The sequence below is a fragment of the Microcaecilia unicolor genome, chromosome 14 (assembly GCF_901765095.1).
Source record: "Microcaecilia unicolor chromosome 14, aMicUni1.1, whole genome shotgun sequence".
In the NCBI taxonomy this organism is placed as follows: domain Eukaryota; kingdom Metazoa; phylum Chordata; class Amphibia; order Gymnophiona; family Siphonopidae; genus Microcaecilia; species Microcaecilia unicolor.
Window position 1 is genome coordinate 33,479,974 of NC_044044.1, and position 18,766 is coordinate 33,498,739.

The 18,766-nt window shown below is 47.5% G+C and overlaps 1 protein-coding gene across 3 annotated transcripts; it reads left to right on the forward strand.

The window, feature by feature from the left end:
• Window positions 1-2,597: 2,597 nt before the first annotated feature.
• On the forward strand, window positions 2,598-15,705 carry PHC1 (polyhomeotic homolog 1). 3 transcript variants are annotated; one of them, XM_030187231.1, is made up of 16 exons: window positions 2,598-2,698; window positions 5,660-5,792; window positions 6,676-6,786; window positions 7,091-7,168; window positions 7,309-7,458; window positions 7,785-7,946; window positions 9,155-9,283; window positions 9,320-9,584; window positions 9,947-10,581; window positions 11,320-11,464; window positions 11,776-11,975; window positions 12,169-12,283; window positions 12,396-12,546; window positions 13,081-13,231; window positions 13,645-13,855; window positions 15,062-15,705. In XM_030187231.1, exons 2-16 carry the CDS (start codon window positions 5,685-5,687, stop codon window positions 15,214-15,216), a joined length of 2,766 nt encoding a protein of 921 aa, XP_030043091.1. In that variant the 5' UTR covers window positions 2,598-2,698; window positions 5,660-5,684; the 3' UTR covers window positions 15,217-15,705. The 3 variants fall into 3 exon arrangements, with proteins under 3 accessions (XP_030043091.1, XP_030043090.1, XP_030043092.1); XM_030187230.1 differs by having other exon boundaries at window positions 9,155-9,584; XM_030187232.1 differs by having other exon boundaries at window positions 9,155-9,584; window positions 12,438-12,546.
• The last annotated feature ends 3,061 nt before the right edge of the window (window positions 15,706-18,766 follow it).

Genomic DNA, 18,766 nt, shown 5'->3' on the forward strand with positions numbered 1-18,766 from the left:
CTTTCAGGGTCAGAGTCAGCAGGAGTTTGAACCTTCCTGGAGAAGCTCCAAATTCCACCTGCTTAGTTGTGAAATAGTAGATGACGGCAGATAAAGACTTGTGCGGTCCATGTAGTCTGTCATATGCATATAACCTAGGAGACTGAGCCAAGTATTTTAGAGGACTGCCCCATCGCTTACAGAAAACGAGAATCAATGCTCTCTGCTCCTCGCAGATGCTATGGTAATTTTCTGGTACCTTGTTTAACCGATATGTCACTTTAACATCAGAGAAAGGCTGGGCAAGTGATTGGGGGAGAGTTCTGATGGGCGCCATGCCCCTATCAGTGCTGCCAGTCAGACTTCATTTTCTCTCAGTTACAGAAAGCTCTCGAACCATCAATTATCACAGCATGAGGTATCTGTGCTATCCAAAGGGCTCTCATTCTGCCCATCCAGGAAACTAGATGAACTCCAACTATACTCAGACCTAGAAGAATTCTTTAGAAAAATGTGCCTTAAAACACATTTCTATAATAAAGGGACACCAAACAGACCGGAATACAGTCAAACAAAAGAACACTTATTTCACCCCACAGGAGGGACAAAACTACAAGCTGGATAATTACATAGGGGGATCTGCTTGCTTAATAGACCGGTTCCAGGAGCACGCTCAAGACAGCGACGTCTTATCCAGTGTTGTCTTAATGCTTTGAGATATGGGGAAACACCTCTGGGTGGAAAAGAGGGAAGGAGTGCATGGACAATGAATGACAATGAGTACAGGGGATATTTTCGAATCCTGCAGTCATTGATTCTGCAGGTGAGGGGTGAGGGGTGGGGGAGGAAGGAATGATAAGTTAGACACAATGCAGCATGAGGCCTTGCTCTGCCATTCCCCTATCTGCCTAGAATGGTACCAGAAACAGGCTGTATAGCTGCCTTCATTTTTCTTTATCTTCTAAGGCCATCCATCTACTTGCCTACCCTGGGGATGCAAGTGAGGGGTAAGGTGCTATGTGGTGCTTTGGGTTGCTCGAGAATTGTATTTTGTCACTGCAGGACTGGAAAACCGAGCTTTTGAATATGCTCTGTAATTTTGTTCTTAATAATAGTCTCTACCATTTTGCCCGGCACTGACGTCAGACTCACCGGTCTATAATTTCCCGGATCTCCTCATCTCCTCTGGAACCATTTTAAAAAATCGGTGTTATATTGGCCACCCTTCAATCTTCCGGTACCATGCTCGATTTTAAGGATAAATTACATATTTGTAACAACAGCTCCGCAAGCTCATTTTTCAGTTCTATCAGTACTCTGGGATGAATACCATCCGGTCCAGGAGATTTGCTACTCTTCAGTTTGTAGAACTGCCCCATTACATCCTCCAGGTTTACAGATAATTCATTAAGTTTCTCCAACTCATCAGCTTCGAATACCATTTCTGGCACCGGTATTATTATTATTAGCATTTGTATAGCGCTACCAGACGTACGCAGCGCTGAACACCACTGTGCAAAATGCAATGAATTTTTACTTATAACCTGGGTTCCGGGTCTGCCGTTTCTCCTTTCCCCAGGATTAGACATAGGTTTTCCTGTTCATTCTTTTGCTGGAAGTCTTTGTTTTTCTCTCTCTGCTCTGTGGGAAATGCACTTCTCTTCTCTCTCTGCACATTACAGGAGGAAATGCATTTTGGAGAGAATCCAACAGATTTTGTTGCTGCAGCTGCTGTTTCTCCTCTTTCCCCAGGATTAACCAACAGTTTTTCTGCTCGTTCTTTTGTGAGAAATCTTTGATCTTCTTCTGTCTCTGCTGTTTGGGAAATGCATTTCTCCTGTACTGTGCAAAATGCAAAGATTTCTCACAAAAGAATGAGCAGAAAAATTGTGTCTAATCCTGCGGAAAGAGGAGAAACAGCAGCTGCAGCAACAAAATCTGTTGCATCGTTTCCAAAACGCATTTCCTGTACTGTGCAAAATGCAAAGAGAGAAGACATGCACATTTCCAAAAGAGCAGAGAGAGAAAATCAAAGACTTTAATAACAAAGAATGAGCAGGGGAAAGAGGAGAAACAGCAGCTGCAAATCTGTTGCATCCTTTCTAAAACGCATTTCCTCCTGTAATGTGCAAACTTCAGAGAGAAAAGATGCACATTTGCAAAAGCAGAGAGAGAAAATCAAAGACTTCAATAACAAAGAATGAGCAGAAAAACTGTGTTTAATCCTGGGGGAAAAGGAGAAACAGCAGCTGGAGCAGCAAAATCTGTAGGATCCTGAACCCAGACTAGGAGCAGAAATGCATTTCCTCTTGCACTATGCAAAATGCATTTTGGACAGAATCCAACAAAGACTTTAGACACAGTTTTTCCTTCTTTGTTATTAATCTTCTTGCAGGAAAAAAGAGCAACAACAATTTGTCTGTGGGACGTTGGGAAGTTCCGGACTGGAGCTGCTTCACCCGGGGACGGGAGGGAGGGAGGGGGCGGGGTCTCATGTCATCCTCCTGAGCCGCTCGAGACTCTTTTCCCGGCCTCACCTGCGCGCGCGGCGTCTCCCTAGCAACCAGAGAGGAGGAGGAGGAGGACCGGAAGTGGCCGCCGCGGAGCGGAAGTGACGCCAGACGTGGTGGTGGTGGTGGACTGGTGCTGTGGCGGCGGTGGAGGAGCCCAGAGAAGAGAAAGAGGAGGGGACGGAGCCCGGTTACCCGCTGGGGAGAAGGTAACTCCCTCCCCCCCCCCGACAAAAATAGAAGCATTTAACTCCTTCCCCAATGATATAACCCTGATCCCCAAAGAACAGGAAAGACAATCGTGTGGCCCCTCCCCCACCCTCCAGAAATACACAAATCAGCTATGCAACCCCCCCCCCCCATGAATATAAAATTCAGTCATGCACCCCCCACCCCCAGGAATAGACAATTCTACTATGCAACCCCCCCCCCCCATGAATATAAAATTCAGTCATGCACCCCCCACCCCCAGGAATAGACAATTCTACTATGCAACCCCCCCCCCCCCCATGAATATAAAATTCAGTCATGCACCCCCCACCCCCCGGAATAGACAATTCTACTATGCAACCCCCCCCCCAGGAATAGATAATTCAGCTATGCAACCCCCCCCCAGGAATAGACAATTCTACTATGCAACCCCCCACCCTCCAGGAATACACAAATCAACTATGCAACCCCCCCCCCCCCCATGAATATAAAATTCAGTCATGCACCCCCCACCCCCAGGAATATACAATTCAGCTATGCAACTCCCCACCCTCCAGGAATACACAAATCAACTATGCAACCCCCCACCCTCCAGGAATAGACAATTCTACTATGCACCCCCCCCTCAGGAATATACAGTTCAACTATGCAACCCCCCCCCAGGAATTTATAATATAACCATGTAATCCCCCCCCCCCGACAATAGATGATGTATCCTGCACACCCCATTCCCCCAGGAATATAGACTATAACCACTTCCCACCCTGAGAATCAATGACATACTATTACTGAAGTGGGGATTGTGATACATCCCCCCCCCCCCCCCCAAAAGAAGATATTTATTTATTTATATTGCTCAACCTGAGTTACTTGCACATACACTGGATATTTCTCTGTCCCAGGAGGGCTCACAATCTAAGTTTGTGTTGTGTCTTGCCCAAGATCAAAAGGAGCAGCATTGTAACTCCCAACCCTCGTAATCTCCCAGATGCCCACCAAATACCACAATATTTTTACATAAATCGGCTGATCCTTCTGTATCCTAAATATGATGCCTTACACTGCACTAAAAGAAAAATCAGGAAGAACAGTATCTGACATTTGTCATGTTGTTATGTACTTACTTTTTATTTCCTTTGTTTCTGTTATTGTGCAAAATTCCAATAAAATATATTGGAAAAAAAATACCTTGGGTGAGTGGGGGATGAAAAGATCTGGGAAGTTGTAATTCCATAATGCAGATAAACTGCTCATTCATTTGCAACCGCTAATTATGACTCACACAAAGCTCCCACTATTGTTTTTGTGTGTGTTTGTGGGGGAGAGTCCCAGAAATATGACTTTTAACCATAACATAACAAAAGTTTATTGTATACAGTTGTAAACTGTTTAGAACTCTTGGTTATAAAGGAAAGGGGAAATGGGACTTGATATACTGCCTTTCTGTGGTATTTTGCAACTACGTTCAAAGCGGTTTACATATATTCAGGTACTTATTTTGTACCAGGGGCAATGGAGGGTTAAGTGACTTGCCCAGAGTCACAAGGAGCTGCAGGGGGAATCCAACTCAGTTCCCCAGGATCAAAGTCCACTGCACTAGGCTACTCCTCCACTCATTCAACCAATAAGAACCAACCTCATCAGTGATGTCACAATGGCTTAAAGTCCATTGCACTAACCACTAGGCTACTCCTCCACTGGAGCTGATACTGTGATGTCATAATGCCTCATTCCACCAATGCCTGAGCCAACCTCATCAGTGATGTCACAATGGCTTGATTGCCCGATACTTGGCTCACTTCTGATATTGTGATGTCATAAGGGAAAGGGAAATGGGACTTGATATATCGCCTTTCTGAGGTTTTTGCAACTACATTCAAAGCAGTTTACATATATTCAGGTACTTATTTTGTACCAGGGGCAATGGAGGGTTAAGTGACTTGCCCAGAGTCACAAAGAGCTGCAGTGGGAATTGAACCCAGTTCCCCAGGACCAAAGTCCACTGCACTAACCACTAGGCTACGCCTCCACTCATTCCACCAATAAGAGACAACCTCATCAGTGATGTCACAATGGCTTGATTGCCCAATACAGTTCCCCAGAATCAAAGTCCACTGCACTAACCACTAGGCTACTCCTCCACTCATTCCACCAATAAGAGCCAACCTCATCAGTGATGTCACAATGGCTTGATTGCCCAATACTTGGCTCACGTCTGATATTGTGATGTCATAAGGGAAATGGGACTTGATACACTGTCTTTCTGTGGTTTTTGCAACTACATAAAAGGTTTATATAGTATATTCAGGTCCTTATTTGTACCTGGGACAATGGAGGGTTAAGTGACTTACCCACAGTCACAAGGAGAAATTTAAAATAATAAATTGTACAGAAAAAGAAAAATTACAACAATAAAATCCGACACAAAGTATTGATGAACCAACCACCACTTCAGATTGCATTAAAAATAATAAAAGCATTATATAGCCAGCAGAAAATAATTGAGAGAGGAGAATTCCACCCGCTGGTTGACAACAGCCACCACCCCTGTCTCAGCATCCAGATACCCCATTCAAGGCAGGTAAAATGAAATAACCCATATCAGATGGAATTCGATATGATCACAAGTCACAGTATTTAGGTTTCAGTCAGACCTTTGACAAGCTTTTGAAGGATCTGCCACACTCGCCTCTTTATTTCAGCAGAGATATGTATTCATTGAGTTGGACCTATAAAAGGTCGTTGACCCTTGTTTCTTTCCATGTTCAAGTGGACATGGCACCTCCACAGCTGCACAAGTACAGGAGGTAAATCAAATGAGCTAGGTAGGGGGAGGGAGCTAGGGCAGAGTGCAGTTAAAGGCTTCATAATGAGTCTCTTGGTAGAATCCAGCTCTGAGGTGTCAAGGCATGAGCTGTGGAACTCTGCAGAAGTGCTGTGAACCCTCTTTCTCGCTCTAGGTGTGAGATCCGTCAGCTGTTCAGCATGGAAACGGAGAGCGAGCAGAACACCAGCTCCTCCAACGGGAGCTCGGGGGGAAGTGCCCGTCCCCAGATATCCCAGATGTCTTTGTATGAGCGCCAGGCCGTACAGGTAAGTATCCTGTCCCACAGAGGGTGGAAGGGGGTAGCTGTGTTTGCACTTCGTAAGGTGCTGACGGGAGGAGGGGCACAGTTGGAATGTATCATGTGACTTACCGTGATTTTCTTTTTTTTTTTTTTTGAAGGGGGGTGGATAGTTCAAGGTGTGGCCTTTGTTTATTCTGGTGGATGGGAGATAGGACTGATTTACAGCACAGAGGGAAAAGTGGTAGATTGGTCTGTTTCCGTCTCAGTATGGCAACACTTATGTTCTCATAGACAAAGGTGCATCAAGCCTTGTATCCTAACAGTGGCCAATCCTGGTCACAGGTACCTGGCAAGATCCCAGAACAGTAAGACAGATTTTACGCTGCTTATCTTAGAAATAAGCAGTGGATTTTCCCATCTTAATAATGGCTTACTTATTTTTATTTTAGTTACATTTGTACCCCGCACTTTCCCACTCATGGCAGGCTCAATGTCGCTTACATATACAGGTACTTATTTGTACCTGGGGCAATAGAGGGTTAAGTGACTTGCCCAGAGTCACAAGGAGCTGTGCCTGAAGTGGGAATCGAACTCAGTTCCCCAGGACCAGAGTCCACCACCCTAACCACTAGGCCACTCCTCCACTTTTCTTTTAGGAAATTATCTTTTTTTAAAACCCTGCTAAGCTAACTGCTTTTACCACATTCTCTGGCAGTGAATCACAGAGTTTAATTACACATTGTTTTGAAATTACCACTTAGTAGCTTCATTGTGTGCCCCATGGTCAGTGTCAGAGAAAGGCACTTAATTAAAGCAGGCACTGTGTTGTTTCCTGAGCTGCTGATTAATGTCACTTTTTCTGCTGTGGCTCCATATCCTTGTCTGTCTTATTCCCCTCTCCCCTTCAGGCTCTTCAGGCGCTGCAGCGGCAGCCAAATGCAGCTCAGTACTTCCACCAGATCATGCTCCAGCAGCAACTCAGCAATGCTCAGCTACACAGCCTAGCTGCCGTCCAACAGGTCAGACGTACCAAGGGTCAGGGGGGAGGACAGAGGATGGGGGCCAGAAGGGAAGGGACTAGAGAGGAGGTCAGAGGGAAGAACAGAGAAGAAGCAAGGAGACCCAAGGGAGAAGCACTTAGCCATATAGCACGGTCCCTGGTGTTTTTGCTCTCAGCCATACTTCCCTATGACTGACCTCAGAGGAGTCACTTTATCTCTCCTTTCCAGAACAGTCCACGTGCAAGCTAAGTCAGTGACAGAGCTGGGGATTAGAACTAAGGCATGTCTTGCTGCATAAATGCCATCTTCTATTCTTTTGTAGGCCACCATTGCTGCCAGCCGCCAGGCAAGTTCTCCAAATACGAGCTCCCCTCAGCAAACCAGCACCAGCCAGGCTTCTGTGAGTGCTTTATTCATCTCTCTCCCTCCTAAACCCGGTCTCCACTGACCAGGCATTTCTAGATACAGATTCACAGTAACTGGTTCTTTTCTCCTGTACTAGAAAGGTTGGGAGTAACAGCTTCTTCTGACCTTTTTCAGATGAGCCTGGCCACCACGTCAGCCACACAGCTTATTAATCGCTCGCAGAGTGTGAGCTCACCAGGTGCCACTACACTGACGCAGTCTGTGTTGCTTGGAAACACTACCTCACCCCCCCTCAACCAGTCCCAGGCACAGATGTACCTGCGGGTAAGAGGCCTGCTCCTGCTTCTTTCTTCCCCTCATTTCTGGATGTAGCTGTAGGTAAGAGAGACCCACCACTCCTGGCCCCCAGATGCTTGTATTTTGAATAATTTTTAAGGTACCATGGGGAGGAAGGTGATTATTTTATACTGATGTCAGTATTTTTATTTTATGAATTTTAATTTGAGCCACAGACCAGATGGCCATCCCTGACGGGGCCCTGCAGCAGCTCCAGTAAAGGCTGCTGGTAACATAACATAGCCAGTTAACTAAGCCTGTGTGTGCCTGATCATCATCTAACATGCCGTGTAACTGTTCCTATTCCTCTACAGCAGCCGCAGCTAGGAAACCTCCTGCAAGTGAATCGCACCCTGGGCCGCAGCATGCCCCTTGCCTCCCAGCTCATCCTGATGCCTAGTGGAGCTGTGGCCACTGTCCAGCAGCAGGAGGTTGCTCCCCAACAATCACAGGCTGCCCACTCTGACGTGGATCAGGTCGGTCAACACATTCTTGGACGTGTGCCATGTGTTCGAGCTTATGCCTTGAGTCGCCCTGCAAACCCAGCTCCCAGTCCCATCGCTGTGACCACCTCTCACAGTGCGACCTTTAACTTGTTTGGGGCAGGAACCTTGTGCCTGAAAATGTGACTTGACTCTGGCTTTCAGGATTGCAGTTTAACAAGACCTATTTGCACAATTCTGAAAGGCTGAGTGCTGTCTGGCTTTCCAGTATTTACTCCCTGAGGAATTCTGCACTGGGGCCAAGAGGAAGTGACCACTTGCTCTGTTGCTCTCTCTCCATTACTCAGATGCCTCCCTCTTCCCCTATGGTTTGTCTTCTTTCTCTTCCACAAACAGAGGAGGAGGAAAGTGGCTGCACACTGAGTTGCATCTCCTCCTCTGTTGCCTGGCTCTGAATTCAAATTCTTTTGTCAGAGCTAGAGTGGCAGAGAAGAAGGATCCTTGGGGTAGGAAGTACTGCTGTGTCACCTTGGATGGATTTTTCAAATATATTCTGTGCGTCACTCTGAGCCATGTAAGAAATAGCAAGATCCTCACCATGAAAATATGCTTTAGATATGTGTTCATTGATGGGGAGGGGTGAAAGACGAGAGCAGGAGGGGAGGTGCATTGGGGGACTCTGCAACCTGCTACCACAGCATATATGTCCTCCGAGGCATAGACCCCGCCCCCCCCCCCCCACACCCGAGAGCTATAGGGGGTGTGTGTGCAGGGTGTGAGGATTAAGAGAGCAATGGTGGACTATGTGCTGGGTGGGGGGAGGATTGAGAGGGAGTTATGGGGATATGTGTGTGTGATGGGGTAGAAGACTGGGTTCAGAATGTGTGTGCCTGAGAGAGGGATTAGAGAGAGTTTGGGATGGAGAGATAACTAGTGTCTTGCTGGGAGACACTGTGAGAAAGAAAGCTGGAAGATGTCCACCCTGGAGATAGAGCAGAGAGTACATGGGCAGGGGGTGGGACTGCTGGAGGGTATCAAGCTTTTAGAAATTCTGCATTCTATTTTTTTGTAATTTTCTTTGTGTAGATTCCGCCATGCCCAGCGCTGCCCCTCTCCAGGAGTAAGCCTTGCAACTTGATAGCCCTGTGAATGCCGACAGTACCTTATAAAAAGAAAGTATTGCTTGGTAACAGTGGATGAATAGTTTTACTTAGCTCAGCCTGCTTGTTAACTCCTTTCAGGTGCAGAATCTGGCAGTGAGAGGCCAGCAGCCCCCAACCAGCAGCCCTCAACTACTAAGCTCAGCTCAGAAGGCCACAGCGGCAGGGAATGGTCAGAGCTCGGGCCTACCCCAGGCTTCTGGTGGGGGTCAAGGCCTGGCTGTGAGTCAGGCCTCTAGCAGTGGGCAGTCTCTGAATCTCAGCCAGACAGCCGGGGCCTCTGCAGGGGCTCAGGCTGTGACGTTGAGCCAACCTGCAGGAGGCTGTCAGGGGAAGGGCACCGGGGTGGTGCAGCCCCTTCCCACAGCTCAAGCCGTGACCATCAGCCAGGGCAGCCAGACTGAGATCGACAATGGGGCTAAGAAAGCAGAGAGTGAGGCTGGGCAGAGCGTGGGCATGAACCTCACCAGGACAGCTACCCCGGCGCCCAGCCAAACTCTGATCAGTTCTGGTGAGTGTCGTACTGTGCTCTGGGGGGTGTGACTCACGCTGGGGCTGTCTCTCTCTCTCTCTGTATCTAGTTGGACCCCCTTGGCCATGTCTTGTGTGCTTTACATTCTTTCTCATGCTGTCTTTCAAAGCTGTTTCTGTCTCATCAGTGACCTGTGTATGACCAGCTGCTGCCTCCCCTGTTCCCTTTTTCTAAATTAGTTTCCTCTTTCACATTCTCTTAGAAGCAGAGAAAGACCATATCCAGTCTCTGCTCAGCTCTACAGTCTCCTCCTCTCCCTCACAGGTCCTCATGCTTTCCTCGTCTCCACACTCAAACTCTGTTGCTGTCTCTCACTTTTGTCGTTTTCTCTGTCTCCACAGCCACCTACACACAGCTGCAGCCTCACTCGCTGATTCAGCAGCAGCAACAGATACATTTGCAGCAGAAGCAGGTTGTCATTCAGCAGCAGATTGCCATCCACCATCAACAGCAGTTTCAGCACCGTCAGTCCCAGTTGCTTCACACAGCCACCCACCTGCAACTGGCCCAGCAGCAGCAGCAGCCTCCAGCACCCCAAGCTCAGACCCTGGTGGTCCAGCCCATGGTGCAGTCTCAGCAGGCCGCTGTCCAAATCCAGCCTCAGGCTGAAGCAGTCCCAAGCCAGGCTAAGACTCCTACACCCGTACCCATCCAACCCAAGCAGCCAACCAAGACGCAATCGGCCAGCTTACCTGCACAACTAGGGGGAAAGCCATCAAACCAGCCACACATCCCTGTGCAAGTGGTGGGTGGCCGACAGCAGGGCCCAGCACAGGCATTGGGGTTAGCACAAGTCCCTGTGGCTGGAGGACCAAGTACAGTTCAAGGGTCGTTACAGTCTGTGGCCGCTGGCTGCTCCCAAGGCCTAGCCATACCGGCAGCCTCCGCTCCCATGGCTCATGAGACAGTGAGAAGCCCGATTCAGCCCTCTACACTGCAGACAACTCCGTTCTTCATGCAGCCCTCTCTGGTCACGGTAAAGAGAATCCCTCATGGGAGTGTGAAGTGATCTGAAGGAAGTGGTTAGCTAGACTGTGGAAGAATTCTGGGAATTTACAGAGAGAGCGTGTTTCAATTAAAGCTTTGCTGTAGAGAGGATTTACAGAGATGTGTATGCCCTGAGGGAAGGTGAGCATAAGGTCTCTGGGTTGCGTTTCAGAGGAGAGCAATTTCTGCAACAAGAAGTATGACGCTGGAGGAAGCAGAGTCAGGAGTAGCATAAACAAAGGCTGCTGGATACAGTGAGAAGCCTCCACGTGAAGGAGGTGGCATTAAAATCACCATCAGTTCAAGGACTGAAAGAGAGGATTGTTGGCAGTGGGAGAGTTAAGGGTAAAGCCTGGGAGGGGCACAGATAATCCTGCTTGCGGGGGGGGGGGGGGTGAGGTGTAAATCCTGACATACATAGACTATCCTCAGCGGTGGGGGAGTGAGGGGTAACTCAGAGGTGAAGGGTAAAGACTGGAATAGACAGAAGATTCTCAGTGGTAGTGGAGTGAGGGGTAAAGCCTTGGACAGCAGTGGGCGGGTGAGGGGTAAAGCTAGGAACAGAGACAGATCAAGGTTTAAAGCCAGGATTAGGGTGGAAATTGATATCTCTTTCACCTGCAGTCACCTCACAATGACAGCAGCAAAGGAACTCCAGTCAGAAGTGTCTGGATGGGGTCATTCACGTTCTGTTCCCTCATCTCATCCTCTGTTCTCTGATACACAGGAGAAACCCCATGCCGTGGCTGTGAAGAGGAAGGCTGAGGCTGAAGAGGGAAAGGAGGAAGTCTTGCCAATGGCTTCCTTGGCCACAAAACTCTCTCCAGGCACCGAAAGCCCCAAATCCCTGGAGGAGAAGGAGGTTTTCCCTGGTGAGAGAAATAAGTATGTGCATGGGTTCAAAGAAACCTGTGCTTGATTCTGTCCTATCAGCATGATTAGTTGCTGTTATTCCACTGAACAAGGGAACGTTAGGCTCTGGAAAAATATTGCCAGTCTGTGAGCTGGTGGATGGTCGTTCCGGGAGAATGAACACCTGGGTGGGCCGGCAGATCACTCTTCAGGGAGACGTGCTGAGTGGGTCATTATAGGGGAATGGACGCGCAGATAGATCATTCTGCTTAGGAAGCCTGGCAAGCGGAGTGGCATACGGGGGAATTCATTTTATCTCTGTCTCTTCCAGAGAGGTCTGAAGCTGCCGTTGCCACCAGCCCTCTTGTGGTCCAGAGCACTGGAGTCAGCACGCTGCCCTGCACCCCCTCTCTTGGCATGGTTTCCCGCCAGAATGCTGACTCCAAGCCCCCACAGGCCATCGTGAAGCCGCAGATCCTCACACACATTATCGAGGGCTTCGTCATCCAAGAAGGGGCAGAGCCATTTCCAGTAAGAACCTTAATCATTGGCCTTTTCCCACAGGATTCTCCCCTCTTCTCCTTTTTTTCTGACAGGTTGTGTAGCAAAAATTCCTTAGCTTTCTGTGTATATGGAGATGATCGCAAACATTACAGCCTGAGAGGTGATGGAGTCTGCTGTGTCTTTAGTCATGGCTCACATCCTTTTCTTTCTCCTGCCTCAGGTTGGCTGTTCCCAGCTGCTGAAAGACTCTGAGAAACAGGCAGAGGGACGACCAGCCTCCACCGTCTCTGAAAATCCATGTAGAGCTCTGGGAGGGGATGCTGCATCCAGTGTGGGTGAGTGAGAGACCCGCATGCTTCTGTCCCAGGTAGTGCTTATGCTGCGCTGCCTGGGATCTCTTTTCCCCTCCGCACTTTTTAATGTTTTTGTCTATTTGTAAGTAAATAGAATGCACTTCTGTCTCTCGTCTTTCGCTGTTCACCCTTGCAGACTCTGAAAAGAGGACAAATCTGTTGATGTGCGAGTACTGTTCAAAATATGCACCGTCTGACCAGTTCCGTGGCTCCAAGAGATTCTGTTCAATGACCTGTGCCAAAAGGTGAGCGAGAGCAGGGGGCAGGGTAATTCTGCTGCTAGTCTTGCCTTAGGCTGGCTGGGGCTGACAGGGCAACTGAGAGGGAGATATTGCCAGGGAGGGGGTGGGAAGGGTTCTGACGGTGACGTGTTCAGGAGTCAGAAATTGTTTTCAAGGACTTCTAGGCCATTGGGCTCATACATCCTGCTCCTTTCTTTAATCTTGGCTTTAATTTGGGCTTCTGGTTTTTACAGTATTTACTTTTCTGTGTTAGCTGTAGCTTTGTTTTTCTTTGCATTAATTGGGCTTTGCAGGTGAAATATTTGAGAACATAAGCCAGTATAACTTAACAATATATCAATAAATCAGTATCTTATTCTTTAAAACAAGGGCTTTTTACATTTTCATGCTTTTTTGCTTTCCCTCTATGGCAGTCCTCGCGTCCTCTTTTTCACAAAGATGTTACCTGTGCAATGTACATGAAAATAGTAGGTTGTATGGATCAGAGGTCCCCTCGCTCAAGGAGCTACGATGAGCTTGTCAGCTTTCCTTTTGCAGATACAACGTCAGTTGCAGCCACCACCTCCGAGTAAAACGAAAGAAACTGAAGGATCTGCAAGACCCGAACAGTGCCAGAGCCCGCCGCCGTGGACCACGCCGGAGCAGTTCCGAAATCGCACGAGCCAAAATCCAGGGGAAACGTCTGAGGGTGAGGGGAGTTCTGAGATGAACTGAAACCAGAATGAAGGGAAAATGACTCTCCCTACTCCCCAACACGCACCTTCTCATAATAGCCAGCTTTTCTATTGTCTCTTCCATAGATTCTGTGTGTTATGGGGAAGGGGGGGGGGGGGGGGGTGTCAGGTGTCTCAGAGACAACATGCCCAGCTCCCATCTTGGGCTCTGTCTACTGGTAGGAGAAAATATAGGGATTACATGTAATAGATCTGTGTATCTGTTGCACTGAAGTGCATGTTTGGTATAATATTTGGTTGTCTATACAGTGCGTTCTGAGCCTGCCTTGTTGCAGATGCAGCTACCTTGAGGGTGTGCAACCTGACCTACTTGGACAAAGGATGGCGTTGATGCTGTTCTCTCTTTTTTTTTCTCAATTGTCCACAGGCTCAGGAAGATTCCAGTCGAGGCTCTGATAACTCCAGCTATGATGAGGCCTTCTCCCCGGCAGCTGGGCATGTTGGGGACCGTGATCTAAGAGCTTCCTGTAGCGCCCCTCCTCCCCCAGAGCTGCTGGGTATTAACCCTGTCTTCCTGTCCAGTAACCCAAACCGCTGGAGCGTGGAGGAGGTGTATGAATTCATTGCGTCACTCCAAGGTTAGTACCTCAAGAGTAAAAACACCATACAAGCTATTGCTAGCATTTTGGGGTATTTTTGGGCTCATGGAATCTATCTAGAATGGAAAAAGCTAATGTATCTACCTAAGCTCTTGGTTGTTCTTGGAAGAGAGCCTAACTGTGAAAGCATTAATTGAAACACGGTTTCATCAGATCTCGGTGACTCATGCAGGCTTTCTGTATGTTTGTTTTTTGTAACTCAAAAGGATTCTAGGGGTCTTAACAGCTACCGGTCAGGTGGTGAGCTGAGGTGCCACATGGCTGCGGCTGGTGTAGGAGCAGGTGCATTTACAAAATGGCTGGTTCATTTTTCGTCCCCGCCCCCACGTTCCTTAGTGTCCTCACCAGACCAGTCCAGAACTTGTAGGTTATGGCTGTTGGTCAGCAGGTGAAGGTAGGGCACAGCACACAATTCTGCGTGAGGTACAGCTTCAAGCAGTGATCACAGTTCCACTCAGAGTCACTGTTGATATTTCTTGTACTTGGTAGTGCCAAAACCAATAGTGTCTCCCTGCACATTTCTCTAAGAACAAATGTCTTTGCTCATCTTGGTGGTGAGGAAAGGGTGAATACCTCTTGTGTCTAGACCACACCAAAGCTTACATCCTCATTTTCATCTGGGAGGAACATAGTGGTTTCTTTTTCTACGGAAAGTTGCAGTCCTCTGTTTCCATCTGCTAGTAAAGTGGCATAAACCAGCACATCTGGACTGGTCTTGCAGGACTCAAGGAAAGGAAATTAATAGGTAGTTCCTTTCATTTAGTCAGAGCTGTAATTCCTATGTTACCAAGGCCATTATACGGGGAAATTATTCTTGCCAGTGGCATGTGCTATTGGATATGTTAGCTTTGGCCAGTAAGTTAAGTCTTAAGGGAGAGTGAAGGCTGGAATATGGCTAACTTTTGAGAGATGCTGGGGTAGCTGAGAAGAGGACAAATTCAAGGAAATAGGGAGCCATACAAAAGGTATTTTGTTTAGATGAACTCAGTTTTGTGTTCCGGTTTACTTGCCCCCCCCCCCCCCCCCCCCCCCCCCCCCCCCCGTATGTCAAGTTAACCATTGTTGAGTGCCAGCATCTCTCACCCTGTGTTCCTGTGGCTAGTCCCATCAACTGCTACAGTCTTAAGGACTGTGCAGGAAGCCAAGCGTCTGTGCTCACTATGTTCCTCTCCTCTCGCCCCACAGGCTGTCAGGAGATAGCAGAGGACTTTCGCTCACAGGAGATCGATGGCCAGGCATTGCTACTTCTTAAGGAGGAACATCTCATGTCTGCAATGAATATGAAGCTAGGCCCTGCGCTCAAAATCTGTGCCAAAATCAATGTCCTGAAAGAGACCTAACAGTGTGGCTCCTTCCACCATGGTTCAAAAAGAGAGGGGATGTTGCAGTAGCTTGCCCTGGCTCCGTATTGGCACTGCTGATCTGCTATCGGTGTCCTATAGCTGAGATGAACACAGAAAATGCCTGGGAGCAGCCTCTGTTTACTTCCTTTCCCTGCTGTATTGTCCGTACACTGGACAGTGCCAGCATGTAGAAGAGAGGGGGGAGGGGGGGTATTTACTGTATTGTATTTGTTTTTTCTTTTTTTTTTTAATATATATATATATTTCTTTTATAAAGATGTGGAACTAAACCCAGGCTTTCATGTAATACTGGCTAAGGTGACGAATCCTTCCCTGGTCTGGGAAGGTTTAAGTTTTGCTAGCATTGCTCAGGTAAAGGAGAGACTGCATCTGACTCCTGTGTCCCACTCTACCTGCTTTGGGTTTTTCCCCTCCAAGTGGGAGGACTTGTATTTTCTGGTTTGGAAATAAAACACTCTTCTTGAAGCGCCTGCTGTATGTTGAGTTTATTAACATGGGTGCCCTACTGGAAGAGCCTCAGCTCGGAGGAGAAACCCACATTATGGAGACTGAAACAGGTTAAAACCAAACAAAGAACTACGTCCGTTTTATTTAAAATTTGGTGTGTTGTACAAAAGAGAACAAAAGCTCATTTTTCTTAAAACCACACGTACATTCCCTGCACCTTCCGACTCTGCTGTGGTCTGTTTCTACATGATCAGTCACTGCGAGCAAGCAAAGTTGTTCACCTATAAACAGCATGATTTATCAGCCAGGCCACATTCAGCTCTCCTCTCCCAAAGCCCAGAAAAGCCAGGCAGGGTGTTCTGGGCCCAAGCAGGTTCCCTTTCCCTGCCCCCCTGACAAGGTTACACCATAAGACAGAGGTGAAAGAGACTGTATTGCTGGTTATCCTGCTGTCCATGAGAGAAACCCTCTTCCCAGGTAAGCAGCTTTTTCCATGGACAAGCAGGATAATTAACAGGCCTCCGAACCTGTTCATAGTTGGGGAGTTACTTCCTGCAGTGAGCCAGTTGTCAAGAGGGAAAAATAGAAACTTAGGGGTATGGCAGAAGTGGGCTGCTGCAATGGCTACATACTTGTGAACTTTGCTGGGAGAGTGGAAAGACCAAATCGGGACAATATATACACACCATCCTTGCAGAAGATTCCTACATTCAGCTAGCAAAACAAATTGTTTTGTTTGAGAAAAGGCACCCATAAAATTAACGTTGCAAACATTCAAGAGTAGTTTTTTTCAAGACCACAGTACTATAAAACCCTGATGGATAGATTGTGTGACTTTCAAATCCTCTGGCAACATCACCTCTTGAAGCTGTGAAATACTGTTTTGGGGCGGGGGGGGGGGGGGGGGGGGGAGGTGGTATAGAGAAATTCAAATAAATTTCTATTGTAGCCAATTTTTATGGTTCTTCATATCCATCTTCCTGTTACCACAGCCCCAGCTGGGGTTGGCTTTTGAGCTGGTGGAAAGTGTCGTCTTCTCTGGTCTAGACTAAGCTTAATGGTTCAGGTTAGATTGTCCATGGTTTTCAAGGCTGTGGGCAAGTGCGTTCCATAACTGTGTACTCCTGTACGAGAAAGTAGTGGCGTATGCCTGCTTATATTTAATTCCTTTACAGCTGGGGAAGTTCAAATTGAGGAATTTGCGGGCTGATCTTTTGGCGTTTCTGGGTGGTAGGCCCACTAGGTTTAACATGTAGAGTGGGGCATCTGCGTGAATGATTTTGTGTACGGTCGTGCAGATCTTAAACTCAATGCCAATTTTTATGGTTCTTCATATCCATCTTCCTGTTACCACAGCCCCAGCTGGGGTTGGCTTTTGAGCTGGTGGAAAGTGTCGTCTTCTCTGGGCTAGACTAAGCTTAATGGTTCAGGCAGAAATCATACCAATAAGTGTATGATCAGTGATGAGGCTGGAAATGTTTCTGCTGCTGCAAATATTTCCTGGACAATGAAGACGTCGAGGGCTGTGACGCAGATTCACCATTTCCTCTACTTTCTCCAAACGAGTTGTCTCCTGCACAAGGGCCATTCATGTACACTTTTGGGAAGTCCTTCTTGCACCCAGGCCATTCTATGTGTATTAATGGCTACAGTCTCAATTCTGAGAACGTATCCTCGGAGTTAAAAGCTGCAACGTGCAGATGTTTGGCGCATTCCTCCAACTCTTGCACGAGTGGTCATTCCTGGGTATACATTAGTTGGCAGAGGAAGGAAGGTCCTCGGTTGCTCCAGGAAGGTGAAGTGAAACTGCCATGCAAAAACTGCCCCAAGAAGGTGTTTTTTTGCCCTGTGTCTATAGGGTTTAGGAGGAGGAGTGCTTGGAACGGTAGTCTTTGACTCTGCTATACCAGATTGGTGGGTGGGAGAACAGGTGTTGCGATTGCTCTATCTTCCAGGAAGTAGGTGTACCATAGAGTAAGGCTTGATAAGCATTTATTATTATTATTATTTATTGCATTTGTACCCCACATTATCCCACCTATTTGCAGGCTCAATGTGGCTTACAGAGTGTTGTTATGACATCGTCATGACAGGATCTAGATACAATCAATATTAAGCAGAAGATGGAAGAGGGATAAGAGAAGGAAGGGTTATGTAGGGTGGTGTAGGGTATGTTTTAATTCTTAGGTGGGTTGGGTGGTGATAGTGTCATTAAGGGTTCATTTTGTAGGCTTTGTTGAAGAAATATGTCTTCAAGGATTTGTGAAAGTTGGTTAGATTGTCCATGGTTTTCAGGGCTGTGGGCAGTGCGTTCCATAACTGTGTACTCCTGTACGAGAAGGTAGTGGCATATGCCTGCTTATATTTAATTCCTTTACAGCTGGGGAAGTTCAAATTGAGGAATTTGCGGGCTGATCTTTTGGCGTTTCTGGGTGGTAGGCCCACTAGGTTTAACATGTAGAGTGGGGCATCTACGTGAATGATTTTGTGTACGGTCATGCAGATCTTAAACTCAATGCGTTCCTTAAGAGGGTTCACAAGCAGCTTGTGGACAGGAAGAGCAATACCATCTTTGGGAACATCACAGAATGTCGGCCACCCCATGCAGGAATTTCAGAAATGTAGTTTCTTTCTGGTGAGGAGGCAGCCTCTGGCTGTCGAGATGAATCGGAGGCAATGGCCATGGCTTTTCTTTCAGGCTTAAAAAAGGTCCATGGAAATCTAATTCACTACCCAAGCTCTATGGCAGGGGAATGAAGTTTAAAATGAGAGCGACTGTTTCCTGGTGCAGAGATGGAGGAATATCAGCTCATTTGGACTATTTCCATCACTGCAGTGGTGAATCTGGTTGGAGTGGTGAGCAGGGTGCGGTACACTGTCCACAGCTTGTTTGGAAGATGCCCAGAGTACGGAACAATCAGTTCCGTGTGTTTTGTTAGCTCCATGTACCTCTTGCAAGCGATGACGTAGCAAGCAGCTGGTACCAGCTCACACTTTAGCACTTTTGTCAGCTACTGCTGCAGGACACAGCTCAGGAGGCATCATTGCACCTCTGATTCCAGGAGAGAAGTATATCTCA

Coding starts and splice junctions, on each gene's coding strand:
- PHC1 (XM_030187230.1), top strand. CDS start 5,685: ATGGAAACGGAGAGCGAGCAGAACACCAGCTCCTCCAACGGGAGCTCG. Junction 6,787..7,090: donor GCCTAGCTGCCGTCCAACAG/GTCAGACGTACC, acceptor ATTCTTTTGTAG/GCCACCATTGCTGCCAGCCG. Junction 9,585..9,946: donor CCAAACTCTGATCAGTTCTG/GTGAGTGTCGTA, acceptor CTGTCTCCACAG/CCACCTACACACAGCTGCAG.